We start from the raw sequence: 16,463 nt of genomic DNA on the forward strand, positions 1-16,463 counted from the left end.
GTCCATTTGGGACTTAATGGGTTAAAGTAATTTACTATTTAACCAAATCGAGTCATTGAAGAGCATTCAAAAAATGTCTGTTTGGGATTTGAAACAAGAGAAAATATTCCTAAAAAAGAACTACGGTATATTACTTTATTTGACACTACTATATGGTTGAGTATAATTCAATAACTGGATATGTAAAAAAAATCGTTTAAAGAATGGAGGTTAGTCTATAAAAAACTATCCAATCATGCTGAACAGCATAGTAATCAAGATGAAATGAAATAGATTCAAAGAAAAAAAATAACAAAGAAAAGTATAATGCTATTGAAATAGTTTTTAATAGGATTGACAAAATAGCAGAGGACAATAGCTTTAGCATAATAGGAGCTCATGCAGGGGTTGTCACTGAAAAACCAGTACTTCAACCAAAAAGTATTTGAACGACAGATTAACATTAACATCTAGGTAACAGTAAAACAATACTATATTTTAAAATAAAAACAATACTCTATTTTAAAGATAAAAAAATATTAACCAATTCAACGTATCTGAATTCAAATAATCACCAAATTGGTTGTAGATGACATATTTTTCACAGTTTCATACAAATTTGATTCAGCGTTACAGCATCAAGCAATGTTTCCTTACTATAGAGTTCGGTGTACAGTAGGACTCTCCTACCCAGCTATACTAAATATAATACAGACAATCATTTTCGTAAGAATCAGAAGAATATCTATAGAACGGATTACAACTATAAAATCGATGTTCATCCGATACTGGTAAAGAAGAAGGACACTAATTTAATTTATACGCTAATCTAGACCGAGTAGCACTATACGTACTACATGAAGTCATAAATGGTAGAACATTGTTTAGGAGACTCTTTGAGCTTGCCTCATTGAGCATTTTGTTTACTGTCTTAAATTTTTGTTTATTTCATTATATTTTATATTATTATCAAAATTCATTTCTGTTCAGACTTTAGCCTATATTTCTCAATTTCCCCCTCAACGTCTGTTTCTTTGTGTGATTGACTTATTTTTCGCTCAAATCGACGAGTCCACGGTAAACAGTTGTGACGTTATGGCTTTACAAATATGAAGAGTAAATGTTTGGCTGCGTCTCCTATCTCGGCCATGTACAGCAACGGCAGGTCGAGTCTTACTTTTTGTTAATTCAAACATGATTGTTGATGATACTTGTTTTATATTTTGGATGACAAGTAGAAACTGGTATCAAATCTTCTGAAATATCACAAATTCATCCAGAACTGATATCAGAACTCACCAGAGGCCGACCCATTATGGACCAACTTATTCCTTCTCCTAAAATTTGACATAGTGGGAGAAAGCCCTCTGAGCGTTTTGAGCAAAAATATAAAGATCAGAGCGCACGATCATTCAGCTTATTAATTCTAGCAGCTCAATCAGCTTCAGATTTCGTTGAAGCCCACCAGCCTTCTATCAGGAATAAAAGTTCACCTTTGACTACCAGCGCCTGCTGCAAAACTAAGAGTTTTCCGAGGCATTTCCAGTGGCTCTTCCAGAGACTTTTTCAGTTGCTTATTTTTGAGGCTTTTCCAGTCGCCGTCCCTGAAGCCCCTTAGTATCATTTTATAAGGCTTTTCCAATAAGAGTGCCTAGACCTATCAATGTTTGTGGTCAAACCTAGAGAGTTTTCTGAAGTTTTTCCAGTGCATTTTCCAAAGGCTTTTTCAGAGAAATAACAAAGTGATTAGTGGCAGTATTCTCAAGTCTGTTTTAAATCAGCGCCTTCTTAACTCAACCATTCAAGATTTTTTCTTTTATCTTCACTAACAAGTACCCCAGGTGTCCCTCTCCGATTTCAATAATACTGAGATATGTTGTAGTGCATCAAAAAATAAAAGACACGTATTGTTTTTTATCGGCTTATATGTACTTTAAAGGGGTGAAAACCACCCCCGAAAGTCACCCTCAAAATCACATTTTTTTCAATATCTTCAGTTCTGTTTAATATTTTTCAATAAAACAAAATGGAAAAGAATTGCCATGAAAAACGCAACAATAGCATGTAGGTTTCGATAACAAGGGTTGCAACTCTGAGATTTAATAGGGGTAAAACTGTATTTTTCGTGTAAAATTTTACGGAACTGTTACAAAAATAAAAAATAATGTTTTTCAAATACAAAATTACGAATAAAAGTGACCTGTTATAACTATTATAAAGCAATCTAGATAAATAACACAATAAACGAATCCCCGATTTTGATAAAATTGTGATATGTTATAAAGCACTGAAAAGTAGGGAATACGTATCTTCAATCAGCTAATATTCAATTAATTTTCAATAACTTTTATGAACTTTCACAATTAGTTTTATTCATTCTTTAAATGATGAACAATAATGATAATCTTCAAAAAAGTGTTTGAAGCATAAAGATTTTTTATACCAATATATGCCGATAAAATTGTAGAAACAAAGCAAGGGCACGAATTAACATTAAGTGAGTTACGTTTTGTACATTTCGATAGAAAAACCAGCAAATCTGCAATGAAACTAGAAAGTTTGCCGCCAACTGAAGCAGCAGCTGCCGAACATTGCAAACGGGCTTATTTGCAAATACAATCGTGGCTTGGTAATGATTTGAATCCTTTGAAGTATGGGTGGCATAAAGTCGAAAATACTTTGGAACCCACTCATTCTTCAGAGCCAATGATACCTCCCGAAGTATCAGAAAAAATATCTTGTAGATGCCAAAAAGGCTGTAAAGCTGCGTGCAGCTGCCGCAAACATGGCCTCAAATGTTCTCGCTTGTGTGGATTTTGCTACGGGGATAATTGTACGAACGTAGAAGAAATACATGAATATGATCATATTGATAACGAAGAGTATAATTTAAGTAGTCTTGTAGAAGTAATGTTGAATGAAGAATGCAATAAAAACGAAATAAATGAGTCTGCGCCGAAAAGAACTAGGCACGATTAGAAAATAAGAAATCATGTAAACTATAGCCTACGTATGCATATAAATTAAAATATTGTTATTAATAATTGAAAATATATTGATTATTATTTATCCTTATCCATATTTACGGATATGAAGTAATAATTAATTGGAATTTATACATACACTGATATGTATGAATTCAATTAAGTTAATAATAAACGATTGGCACTAAATATAGTAATTATAACTACACCAATCTCAATAAATTTTGAAGCTACCTCAAATTAAAAAAAAATGATCGAATTTGATGCAATAGTTCGCGAGATAAGCCTGATTTTTGCGAAGCGCGTCGATTTGAACGCGGACTTTCAGTATTTCCAAGCGCGCGAGGGAGGCCCCCCACCACCGCCTCCGGCCTTTGGCTTTTCTCGTGCTGGAAATGAAACGTCATTTTAATTGTTAAAAAGCCAAAATATGTAAAGCCTTGTATCGTAATGAGAAAATATAACTTAATAACGATCGAATGCCCTTGGACCGATTTGTTAATTTTCATTATTACAACAATGGCGATTTAAACAAAAAAAAATTATCTCGGCTCCTATTGGTCGAAAAACAATTTTTTTTTTCAAAATATGCACCTTGATCTCAGATATGTGAATTTCTAAAAAAGAAATCTCTATAATGCATAGGGAAGCCGCAATTCTAATTGTTTATAAAAGAAAAAAGGCGCACTTTTTTAAAGTCAAAATTTAGGGGTTGCAAATTAATTTTTTGATTCGTTCCCAATCATTTATTAAAATTGACGTTTTGACAAAGAGATTGAGTTGTTTTACAACTCGATATTTTCGTCCAAAAAAATTTTACAGCCCCGTACTTTGGACGTCTCTTAATTAACTAATTAGAATATATCAGTTGCAACGATTACCGAAAATTGTTCGACTCGCGCAAGGTTAATGAGCGGCTGAACGAGAGAAGCCGCGATCGGTTCGCGAGAGAGAGAGGGCGCGTAGGGGCAGTGACCGGGAGGGGAGCGTTCAACAGGCAGTATGACTGTGTCACTCAGTCCGCCTAACCCTTTTCCGTGCCTTCAACGCGTTTCTTGTGGTGGTGCTAAATAGGACAGCGTGAACTTGAGTGCGTGGGTAGCAGCAGCAATAGCAGCAGCAGCAATAGCAGCAACAGCAGTAGCAGCGACAGCAGCAACAGCAACAGCAACATCCGCAGCGGCAGCAACCACAACAACAGTAATCGCGGCGGTGCAGCGAGCAGCGAAGCAGCTTTTCAGCAGCTTGTTGAACGGATACGGTTGGCCACCGTATCCTCTACTATCTCGCGGTAGGTGCACCTTTCCATTATTGTTAATAGCGTGCGATCCCGAGCAGCGTGCGCGAAGGGATTAATTGTTGCGTGCGAGCGGTTAGTTCGCGGCGATCGCGGTTTTCTCTCTCTCTCTCTCGTACAGCGTATGTTGTCATTCGCGCTAGCGTGCGCAAGTCTCGGCAAAACCCCCGTGTAATTGATTTGCCTGAATAAAGTGAACGATAGTCTTTACCGAATCTAGTCATCGTTATTTTGTCTTTCCTTTGTCTGGAGGTCGCGTCTGTTTACATTTAATTCGAATTAGCCGGTAGCGTAGCACGGATCACGCGGATACCGGTAGACGGGAATCGTCAACATAGTTTCCAGCAGCGGCCGCGCGAGCGCTACTAAGCAAGGGCGACAGCGCCGCCAAGCGGCGAGTGGGGGAACCTAACTCAGAGTAGCGAAGAGACTCTGCGCAGGCGCACTCCAAGACAAGGTAGGTTGATGTGCTTCGAGCACATAGATAACTAGGCGTCGTTTAGTCATTATAGAGGTACGTTCCAGAGATATTACAGGCTAAACGGCGGCCTGTTACACAGTAACTAATAAAAATAAATAGTCGTGCGACGATTCATTTTTTTTAGAATCACAAGAGCTTTCTTTTAAGAGTCAAAAACATTAAAAAAAGTTCTTTTTGCAATAAATATTCGATATAGTAAAAATGGCCATTTTTAAGGGTTTTTGGGGCTTTTTTCAATAACTAACAAACGAAAAAAATTGCACGACAGCTCAAATTGTAGCTTTTGCTATTGCCTACAACTTTTATACGAAACTTTTAAAGCTAAAATGCATACCATGGCTTGCAGATTGAAAAAACCATATTTCGCCAACTTTGAGCGCTCATAAAAAAAACTAACAATAAATTAGGAGTTGCATTTTATCAAGAGTTCCTATTTACATTGTACTGAAGCGATTTTCGTCGAGAACACCCATCCCGGAATTTTTGTCTGAAACAGGCCTTTTTTGTCTCTGTTGATTGGACTATTTCGGGAATATTTAAAGATTGAAAAGCCGTAAGAACAACGTTGGTCACGTTTATTGGATTTATTTGAATATTGAATTCTATAAAATTAATTAATTACTTCTAATAAAATTAAAATTAAAGTCTATTTTTAAATAAGTAACTATAAGTATTCAAATATAATACTCGTATATATAATCAAATAAGAATTACATCTAAAAAAATTGTAATTAAATTATTAAATTTATATGTATATTTATAAGACTTACCTTTATAGTAATAATAAAAATAAAATCACCAGCTTAAATTTATATACGACAATTATCTTTTAATAACAACACAAAATAAGTTTTTCAAAAACAAATATTAAAAATGATTAAAACATTTAAATCTACCAAGCACGAAAAATAGATTGAACGTTTTTAAGACGTATAAAATATTAAAAATATCATCGAAGTAATTTATTTGATGATATTATACGACAAAGCGATAAGCATAAAAAATAAAACAGAGAGAAAGATAAGATAAACTTTATGTACATACTGACTACATTATCAATTCTCAAGATAAGATACGATGGTAAAAATAGTCTGAACCAATATATTATGGTTATTTTGTATAGTAAACATTTTTAAAACTATTTTGCTTTATATATTATATTATTAACATAAGCTGACATACACACACTCTAACGGGAAAAAGTCTCGTTGACATAAAATTAATATATGAGGATTTGCAGATAACGCAAGTAAAGAATCCGGGCTCGGTTAGGCAGGAACAGCTCGGCTCGTTAGGTATTGTCGAGGGCGTGGTTGCTCCAATGCCAGGTCGCGGCGTAAGACTCGCTCGCCTAAACGCGAGATTAAAAGGTCGAGGAGATAGGCGGAAGGACGAAATAAAGCGGACGCGCGTTAAGAAATTAGCGTGTTATTTATTAGAATAACGAATGAATGTTGATAAAATAATATAAGAGTGGCGAAGCAAAAGGAGAGAGAGAAAGCAAGAAGATGAATTGGGAGAGAGAGTGAGGTACGTAACAGTACTTACCAATTGCTGCCCCTTGAAGATCGGCTCGCAATAGGCGCTCGAATTACAAACTGTAATTAAATAATAGGCCGGCGCCGGTGGCAGGAGGCCGTCACTCACACACTCCACGCACGCACGATTAATCAGCTCAAAACTCTCACACACTACATACTCTAGATCACGCTGTCCAGGATTTGCAACCTCAAGACACAAATTAGATCGACAGCTAACACATGCTCTCGCGTTGAAGAACGATAGCCGAATCTGCCACGCCAAGAGAATCAAGTGCCCTCCTCGCGGTCCGCGCGGTCGATGGTCGAACAGTCTCTCTCTGTCTCTCTTTCTCTCTCTTCTCTCTCTCTTCACTTTCTCTCTCTCTCTCTTCTCTCTCTCTCTCTCTCTCTCTCTCTCTCTATTATCTACCTTACTTCAACCTGCTGAAATTAAAATGACATAATATACATTTAGCTTATATTAATAAATAAGAATATGGGAGAGAGACATAACGAGTAACATTCACACTCGTTATAACACACACACACACACACACACACACACACATACACATAATTACTATTACTATATGTAGATGATTATTATAAATTACTAAATTTATCATCATCATCATCATTATTATTATTATTATTATTAAATTACTACTACTACTACTACATTATTTAACTCGATATATGTATTATTATAAGACAAAATCAGGTGTAAACATTTTATTGAATAAATTATGTTTACTCTAAACCTCTTACTGTAGAGTTTTATTTATATTATTCTTGAAAAACTTTTTTTTCAGTCTATAATTTTCCAATATAAAATAACTTAATAGGATAGGTTTAAGATTTCGGAGTTATGGGTTTGTGAGTTTGTGAGTTTAGGCCTTGAGATTTGGAATTCATTGTTTAAGAGTTTATGAGTACTGCCTTCGGAATTTGTGAGTTTGAGGTTTGAAGTTTATAGGATTAAAGTTTGAGTGTATGTGGTTTTACGAATTTAAGGTTAGGGGTTTGTGATTTATGAGTATGGAGATTGTGGTAACTAGGTTTGGGGTTTGTGAGCTTGGGATTTGTTGACTTGGAGTTTATAATTTCAAAAATTTGAGATTTGTAGGTATGGAATTTATGGACTTGGGTTGGTAGGCTTGAGATTTGTAGGCTTGCTATTTGTAATTTCGGAATTTGGGGTTTTTGAACTTATCGGCTTGAAGTTTGTGGGCTTGGGATTTATGGACTTGGCGTTTGTGGGTAAAAATATATTTTAAAAATATGGTTTTACCCCCATAAAATATAAGGTGTGCAACCCTCCTTATTCGAAATCAATATAGTTTCGTTGTTTGTTTTAAGAAAATTTTTTTCTATTTTATTTTATTAAAAAGTTTCAAATAAAACTAAAGATACTGAAAAAAATGTGATAATGAAGGTAACTTACGGGGGTGGTTTCTATCCACTAGAAGTGAAAATTAGCCGAAAAAATACGTATCACCTATTTTTCAATGCACCATATCAACCACAATTTTATAAAAACCGAGGATTCATTTATGGTGTTAGTTATCTATATTACTTTATAATAGGGTTAAGGGGTAGTTCACCACGTAATAAAAGATTATGCGGAAACACCGAAACAGGTCACCTTTTTTTGTCATTTTGTATTTGAAAAACATTTTTTTTTTATTTTTGTAACAGTTCTGTAAAATTTTACACGAAAAAAATACTAGGAAAATACAGTTTTACCCCTATTAAATTTAAGGCTTGCAACCCTTATTATCAAAACCTATATGGTTTTATTGCGGTTTTCATGGCGATTCTTTTCCATTTTGTTTTACTGAAAAATATTAAACAAAACTGAAGATATTGAAAAAAATGTGATTTTGAGGGTGACTTCGGGGGTGGTTTTCACCCCCTTAAAGTGCATATCCGCCGATAAAAAAATTCATCTCTTTTATTTTTTGATGTACTATCACATATCTTAGTATTATTGAAATCGGAGAAGGACACCTGGGGTACTTTCCTTTAAGACTCAATCTCATGATAACAAAGTTATATCAGACAGTCTTGATAATGAATAATTCGGACTAGCGAACATTAAGTAAATGTTATTTTATATATAATATAATATAATATTTACTTAATATTAATATTATATTATTAATATATAATACTCTAGTATTCAGTAAATAAATAATAGAAATAATTTCAAGTGATAAGGTTCATGCCATAAGCTGAATTATGAAAATACCATTGCAGGCGAAACATGAAGTTTTGGCCAACTTATAATATTCGATGATTTATATTACCAGATGAAAACCGCTCCACCCATACGTCAGTTCAACAATTAGACGCTATTACTGTCACATCGAATCACTCTTCTGCTTGCATTCTTTACATTTGCTTTAATCTTTACTTCATATATTGATCAAATGTATTTTATAGTCCTGTTGTGCTGTTCATTGATGAATAAATGAATATAATATTTGTGCTGAAATTTTATCTGTGTTATAAATTTTATTCACTGCCTACCTACTTCAGCCCACGACCTAACTATCTTTGAGCATCAAACCTGTCCAAAGTACGGTACAAATAATATTGTCAAATTTTATAGCAAAATGCATTTTGCAAACTTACTACTATATAATATAAAGGAATATTTCGATTATCAATTCTTTATTTGATGACGCAGAAGACGTAAACTATATTCACCTCATAACCTCTACTCGTTTTAATTTTCGACTTGATTACTCTGCCTTGATTGAGTGAAATATATATGTTCATTGGTGCAATTACACTGACGGCCATAAAACTTCTTTTTCGCTTTTTATAATTTTTTATTATACATTGTTTCGTTTTTGTATACTATTTAATGTGTTTTAATACTAATTTATGAAAATATTATTATACCATATTATATTATTGTTTGTATCATGTGTTATATCTGATTTCAGGTAAAGCTGTTACAAGTAAACTCAGAAAAACTGTTCCTAGAATATACTTTGATGAAAAACAAATCAAATTTAAAAAATCTGGAAATTTATCATATCCAAGGATCCAAAGTTCAAAAATTGCATATTTCATCAAAACTATCATTAAATATTCCTTTATTACAACACCTTGAAAATAGTAAACGAATCGATATTCTGCTGTTTATCGATTATCAATATTTTACGGCTAAAATTAGTATTCTGAAATTATATTTGCCAAAATGCTTAGAAAATTTGTTTGATGAAACCAAATTATCGATTATTTCTTCATTGAATGATAGTAGACATATAACCGAATATATAGACAGGATTGAAAGTTATATTTCTAACGAGGTAATATAATATTTATCTACAATATTACAATATTATTATATTATATAATTAACATAATTGTCATATTTAAAAACTAAACAAATACTTGAATTTAATCATATCTTGTAATAGATAGTATATATTATAATATTACATATATATCTAATGAGTATCTGTGAAAAGAACGAGAAAATTAAAGTCAATATCGATTTATTTGGTCAACTAGCCATCGAAAGAAAAACAACAGAATAAATAGTTTGCCGAGAGGTTTTGGACGTACGCTAATATCAACAAGCATTTACACTTGTTGACCGCGACTATTAGCGAGAGAGAGAGAGAGAGAGAGAGAGAACACAAGAAAAATATGCGGCTACTCACGGACTAACGTTGCACAGTGAAGTAAATCGAGAAAAGTTGTGATTGCATAAGGATAGAAACGTGAGCCCAACGTAGTTAGTTTAACTACGAAGTTATAACAAATATAGGAAAAGTAGTTCGTTCTGAAAAACGTTCATTCGACCTTGAATTTTAAGGTCAAAGTTGCAATATTTGAAATTTTGAGCATTTTTCTTCAGAATGCGTTTAGTTCCGGAAAATTTTTTGTCATTTTTATTGTTAACTAATATGCAGGCCTTCTCTAAAGGTACTTACCTTAGTATTAGTTTATACATAAGTACATACATGTATACTATATCAGGACTTGCGTATTTGAATATTTATTATCCAAAAATAATGTCATTGCAAACTTATTCTCATATAATAGTAAAAGACTGGTAATTGATATACCAAGCTTACACCGTTATTTAATTATATATAATACGGTTATAACATATCATAAAGAGATGATAAAAAATATTTACCTAAATTTCATTTCATTAAGTTCGTTTGATCCTGGCATTTAGTTTTAATGTTATACAGGGTGAGTCATTTTAATTTCCCCAGTTTAATAACTTTTGAAACAAGCAAATTACGCAAAAATGTTTCAGACCAAAGTTGTAGGGGTTCAAGGGGGACATCTAGGGGTGACTTTGAAATTGACCTTGAGCTTGACCTTGACGGCTTTCTCAAGGTCAAGTCTATTTTTTTATTGGGAACCCCTATTTCTGACCTCGGAATCGGAAAGAGCGGGAAATTTTACATCCAGATAACATCTTTTAACATGGGTCAAAATAAACCCTTAAGGTCATGCTAAGGTCAAAACTATCCTGGAACAAGAATCGAACAATGTAAGCAAATAACGAAAAAATGACTCAGAAAAAAGTTGTAGGAGTTCAAGGGGGACGTCTAGGGGTGACTTTGAAATTGACCTTGAGCTTGACCTTGACGGCTTTCTCAAGGTCAAGTCTATTTTTTTATTGGGAACCCTTATTTCTGACCTCGGAATCGGAAAGAGCAGGAAATTTTACAGGATTTAAATTTTTTAAATTTAAAAATTTTTTAAATTTAATTTTTTTTAATTTTACGGGACTATTCTTGTTTCCGTTCCCTATCCTTTTTTATTTTTCACCGGACTGTATGATTATTATTAATAAATTTCAAATATTGGAAGTTGTTGCTAATAATTTGCTATTACAAGTCTATTAAATTAATGAAACTATTTCAGTATCAATCTGATGTTCTGCAAAGAAATAAGAGTAAAAGTTAAATACATAAGGATAAATTTCATGTTCAATGAAGAATCTATTACATTTGGAAGTCGTTTAGAAAGTAATCGCAATACGTTCAGTCGTGATTTCAATTTTGAAAAAGCTTTAAATATTACTTTTGTTTTAACCATGCTTGTGTTCATTGTATCACTATCATTATTTCTTCATATTTGAATAAGAGACCTTTCTTATTGCCATCGATCATATGAAATCTAATTTGGACAATATTGCCTCTGTTTTCAGTAATATTTAATTTGTATCATCTTTCTATGATCTTTGCCTTTGTTGATTTGTATTGAGGTTTTTTAAAAAAATCTTTTAAATATGGCTGATTTTACCCCAACAGAGATAGTTGATATGATTTGGATTTTAGGAGAATGTAGAGGTAATTACCGTGAAGCGTCAAGGTTGTATCGAATTCGATACCCACAAAGGCGCCATCCTGATCACCGTACCATTCATCGTCTTGAAGAAAGAGCTCGACAAGGGCATCTATGAAGAAGTCGACCAAGACATGAGTATGATGATAGAGATGCTAGGGTTTTGGTTGTCTTAGGATTGGTTCACCTAAATCCTCATATCAGCAGCCGACAAATAGAGAGAGAAACAGGAATACCTCAGAGAACCGTTATTAGAATTTTAAGAAGTAATAGATATCATCCGTATCATATTACCTTAACGCAAGCATTAAACGCTAATGATATGAGAAACAGAGTAAATTTCTGTCGGTGGGCTCTACAGATGATTTTGCAGAATCCGAATTTTTTTAATTATGTCCTTTTTCCTGATGAAGCTACGTTTCATAGTACTGGCCAATTGAATCATCACAACAGTCATTATTGGTCTGATCAGAATCCTCACTGGTACAGACCAGTCGATAATCAACATCGTTGGAGTGTAAATGTATGGTGTGGAATAGTTAATGGTCATCTCATCGGGCCATTCTTTTTTGAAGAAAACGTCAACGGCAATGCTATTTTAGAACTTTTAAGGGATCATCTCCCACTTTTACTTGAAGACGTAGATCTTGAGACTAGACGTCGAATGTGGATACAACTGGACGGTGCAGGACCGCATTTCGCTTTAATTGTACGAGAGTTTTTAAATAGAAATTTCCAACAAAGGTGGATTGGAAGAGGTGGTCCAGTTGCTTGGCCTGCACGATCACCGGACTTAACTTCCCCAGATTTCTTCCTTTGGGGATACTTAAAAAATACTGTGTTCGCCGAAGCGCCCACAACAAGGGAGAATATGATAGAAAGGATTAGAGTTGCATGTAGACAAATCTCTAGAGATATCTTACTGCGCACTATTGAAAGCTTTGAACAGAGGCTCAGGCAATGCATCGACGTAAATGGTAATAATTTCGAGCAAAACCGATAGGAAATAAGTTTATTCTAGTTTCATCACGAATTGTGAGAGGCAAGGGGACTCACATTAATAAAGCACCCCAAATCGTGAGAGGCAAGGGGATTCACGTTAATAAAGCACCCCGAATCGTGAGAGGCAAGGGGACTCACGTTAATAAAGCACCCCAGAGGGAACATAATCCTATTACGTCCACGTCGTTGTTCCTGGGTAGTGCTAAAGATAGGAAGTTTATGATCTTAAACATCAGCATCGTTAGTACATGGCCAGTCCCTTATTCTTTGGAAGTTTATTTAACAACGGTCATATGCGATAAAAGCTTCGCCTCGAAATGTAACAAAAATAAGAGAATTTTCAAGAATTTGACCTTTGCTTCATATTGAGAATAGAAGTACGACAAAGGTCTTCGATGCTCGTTAAACCTTTTGATGTTTGAAAGCGGCTTCAATTTCTTAAGTAAAAACTGAAATATTGTTTATGTTCTTATGAAAAAAAACTAAATAGATACTTGAACGTAAAATTTCCCGCTCTTTCTGATCCTGAGATCAGAAATAGGGGTTTCCATTAAAAAAATAGAAATGACCTTGAGAAAACCGTCAAGGTCAAGCTCAAGGTCAATTTCAAAGTCACCCCTAGATGTCCCCCTTGAACCCCTACAACTTTGGTCTGAAACATTTTTGCGTAATTTGCTTGTTTCAAAAGTTATTAGACTGGGGAAATTAAAATGACTCACCCTGTATATATACAAGCGTTAGCTACCCGTTAAACCAAACATTTCAGACGTACCAGTATGAAATCTAGTGAATAAGACTCACTTTTATTCATAACTCGAAATTCAGCTATTTAAATTAATTCGATATCTTGTAAGATTGATTGGCTCATGATGACTACTCGATCCTCTTCATATTCCGCGCCAAGCGCTACTCCCAGTCCGCTCGCGGTGCGAGCACTTGCTTTCGCGGTTGGCGACGAGGCAGGGAAGTGCTGCCTCCTGGTGGCGAGAGTTGTCTAGCCGGTAAAGGCGCCACAGCCACTCCCCCCTTGGAGGTTGCCTGGGTTGAGGGCAACCCTTGTTCTGGGACCAGATGGGTTGTTGGCTCCAGCGGCGAGAAGCAGACACGCCTGGGCGGTAAGGGTACCGGCTGCCGCAGGTCGTCGGCGATATAACCAGCTACCAGAAGCGAAATGGAGATCGTTGCTGGTCTGCCATCCACGTCGATGGTATATCTGCAGTCGTCAAGCCTCTTGATGACTTTGTGTGGGCCCGTGTACGGTGGAGAGAGCGGCGCCTGAACTGCGGCCACCCGCTTATAGACATGTGAGCAGGTGCGAAGGTCTTGATGCATAAAAACTTTCGTTTTGATGTGGTGAGCTGTGGGCGTAGGCTGCACTGCGCGAAAGTGGTCTCGCAGCGAGTCCAGAAACGAGCTAGAAGAGATAGGCCGGTCGTCCTTAACGAAAAACCCTCCTGGCACTCTTAGCGAGGTGCCAAAAAGCAAGTCCGATGGTGACGCTCCGAGGTCCGGCTTGAAGGCTGTGCGAAGTCCCAGCAGAACGGTTGTGAGAATATCCAACCACGGCACGGCAGTGTGGCAGGTTAGCGCAGCTTTTAGCGTACGGTGCCACCTCTCTACCATACCATTTCCTTGCGGGTGGTAAGGCGTTGTTCTGATACGGGTTGATCCAATCAGATGAGCTAGAGCAGTAAAGAGTGCTGACTCAAACTGCGGACCCTGGTCAGTTGTGATCGTCAGCGGCGTGCCGAAAACAGAGATCCACTCCCTGTAAAAAGCTGACGCAACTGTCTCCGCGGACATATCCTTTAGCGGAATTGCGTGCGGCCAACGAGTGAAGCGGTCTATGATTGTCAAACAGTATCTGTGCTCCCTTACCAAGGGCATGACAATGAGATCGAGGTGGAGGTGGCTGAAGCGCGCCTCAGGCACCTTAATGTGGTTTGGTTGGTTGCGGGTATGACGGTAAATATTAGAGCGCTGACACGGAATGCACTCACGTGCCCAACGCAGCGTGTCTTTTTTAATCTCAGGCCAGACAAATCATTCCCTGATTTGCCTGCAGGTTTCTCAACCGCCTGGATGTGAAGGTCCGTGAACGACGTCAAAAGCTACCTTGCGCAAGGAGAGAGGCAGGTAGGGGCGCACGGCACCTGTAGCGACGTCGTAGAGAACGCTGTTCCCCTCGATATTCAACGATTGGAGCTTCAAGGAGGTGGAGTCTGCTTCGGACATGGCAGCTTCCGGATCCGCCTGAGCCTCATAGATCGTCTTGGCGTCGAGCTTCGTGGGCATCGTTACGGTGCAGATGCGCGAAAGGGCCGCTACTACAGTCGTTGATGGCAGCGAAGCGGTTGCTGTACTGCTCGACGAGCGCCTTCACGGCTTTCTCATGTGCAGGCGAGGCTGACGAGCTCTCCCGGGATCGAACGTAGCGAGGACTCGTCGATGAGGCGCCGTCGCTTGAGATGCGGCAGGAGACCGTAGAATGCCAGGAAATCAGCACCTAAAATGGGCGTCTTGACTTCCGCCACTATAAAGGACCACACGAGCTTGCGGTCGAGGCCCAAGTCAATTTGAGCTGTGTGCCGCCCAAAAGTTTGGATGGACGATCCATTAGCAGCAGCGAGTGTCGGTCCACCATACGGCAGGGCCGAGGCGTAAGTGGCGTGAGGTAACGTCGAGACGACGGATCCGCTGTTGACCAGGAAGCGCGTGCCGGAGGAGCGGTCCATCACATGGAGCCGGTTTTCAACCCAACAGTTGGCGCTTGAGGGCTGAGCGGTGCTGAGGCTGCTGCAAGGTGCTCGGCCGGGCAGCAGCGTTAGCCATTTAAATTTTGCTGCTAAGACTGACGCTGATGCGAGTTGGTGCTGAGCCAGGCACACGGCAGATTGCACCTGGAGGCGGCAGCGCCGAACCTGTTATGGTAGTAACAGATTCCGTTGGCGTGGGGCCTAGGTCTGGACTGCGAACGGCTGCTGCGCTGAGTAGCTGTGCTTTGCTGAGCGGGTCCACTGGGTGTGCTAGCCAGGCTGCTCACTCTAATGAGAATTTCGCGCGACACCGAAATTAATTCAGAAAGTAAGGTTCTCATTTCTGAGGAATCCGGAGCGCGGTGTTGTTGCGTCGCTTGGATGGACGGAGCGTCGATGCTGAGAGTAGCCGGCGACGTGTTGGAGTCCAAAATTGCGTCGGCAGCGTCAAGGAGCTCCTGCAGGGTGCACTTGGTCTTGAAAATCTTCAAGGTGTTACGGGCGTGTTGCAGCAAAAGCGTGAGCCACCTGGTTTTAAGTAAATCCTCTGTGGCGTTGTTACCGGCGAGCTCGGCCATCTGCCTATAAAGCTGCGACGGTTTCTTATCGCCAAGCTGCATGCACGTGAGCATCTGCTCGAGCTGCTTTTCAGCCGAATCCGCAAGACGCTCAAGGATTCGCGACTTGAGTGCCTCGTATTTATTTTGCGCAGGCGGATTGCGGATGATATCGGCTACCTCGTCGAGAGCTACGTGGTCCAGGGCTCGGATTATCAAATTGAATTTCGAGTCGTCGCTCTTGATGCGACTGACGTTGAAATCTGCTTCAACTTTGTAGAACCAAAGCTTTGCTCTCCCCGGCCAAAAATCCGGAAGCCGGCACTTGGTGACCGAGGCCACAGTATCCTCAGCTCCAGATATAGCGTCGTCGTCTAAATTTAATGCACGAGCTGACGAAGCAAGCTGTAGGCGCGCCGAAGGACGGAGCGGGAGGGTGTTGCGAAGAATCGTCGGGTTAGGCGTGAAATCACCAGAACTGCCCGAGAGCTCGTTAAACTCCTCGCTCAAAGTCGAGTTGAGGTCAACCGAGTAATCCCAGTGCAGTGTGTCGACCAGC

The 16,463-nt window shown here is 38.1% G+C and overlaps 1 protein-coding gene across 1 annotated transcript in view; it reads left to right on the forward strand.

The window, feature by feature from the left end:
• LOC131675518 (BRISC and BRCA1-A complex member 2-like) overlaps nt 1–16,463 on the forward strand; it is a 329,141-nt gene that overhangs the window by 218,145 nt on the left and 94,533 nt on the right. The window contains exon 3 of the mRNA XM_058954530.1: nt 9,216–9,584. Coding sequence (XP_058810513.1) covers nt 9,216–9,584 — 369 coding nt within the window. The remainder of the gene's footprint in view (nt 1–9,215; nt 9,585–16,463) is intronic.

The sequence above is a fragment of the Phymastichus coffea genome, unplaced genomic scaffold (genome assembly GCF_024137745.1).
Source record: "Phymastichus coffea isolate CEN01 unplaced genomic scaffold, Cenicafe_Pcof_1.1 PCOF00024, whole genome shotgun sequence".
NCBI lineage: Eukaryota > Metazoa > Arthropoda > Insecta > Hymenoptera > Eulophidae > Phymastichus > Phymastichus coffea.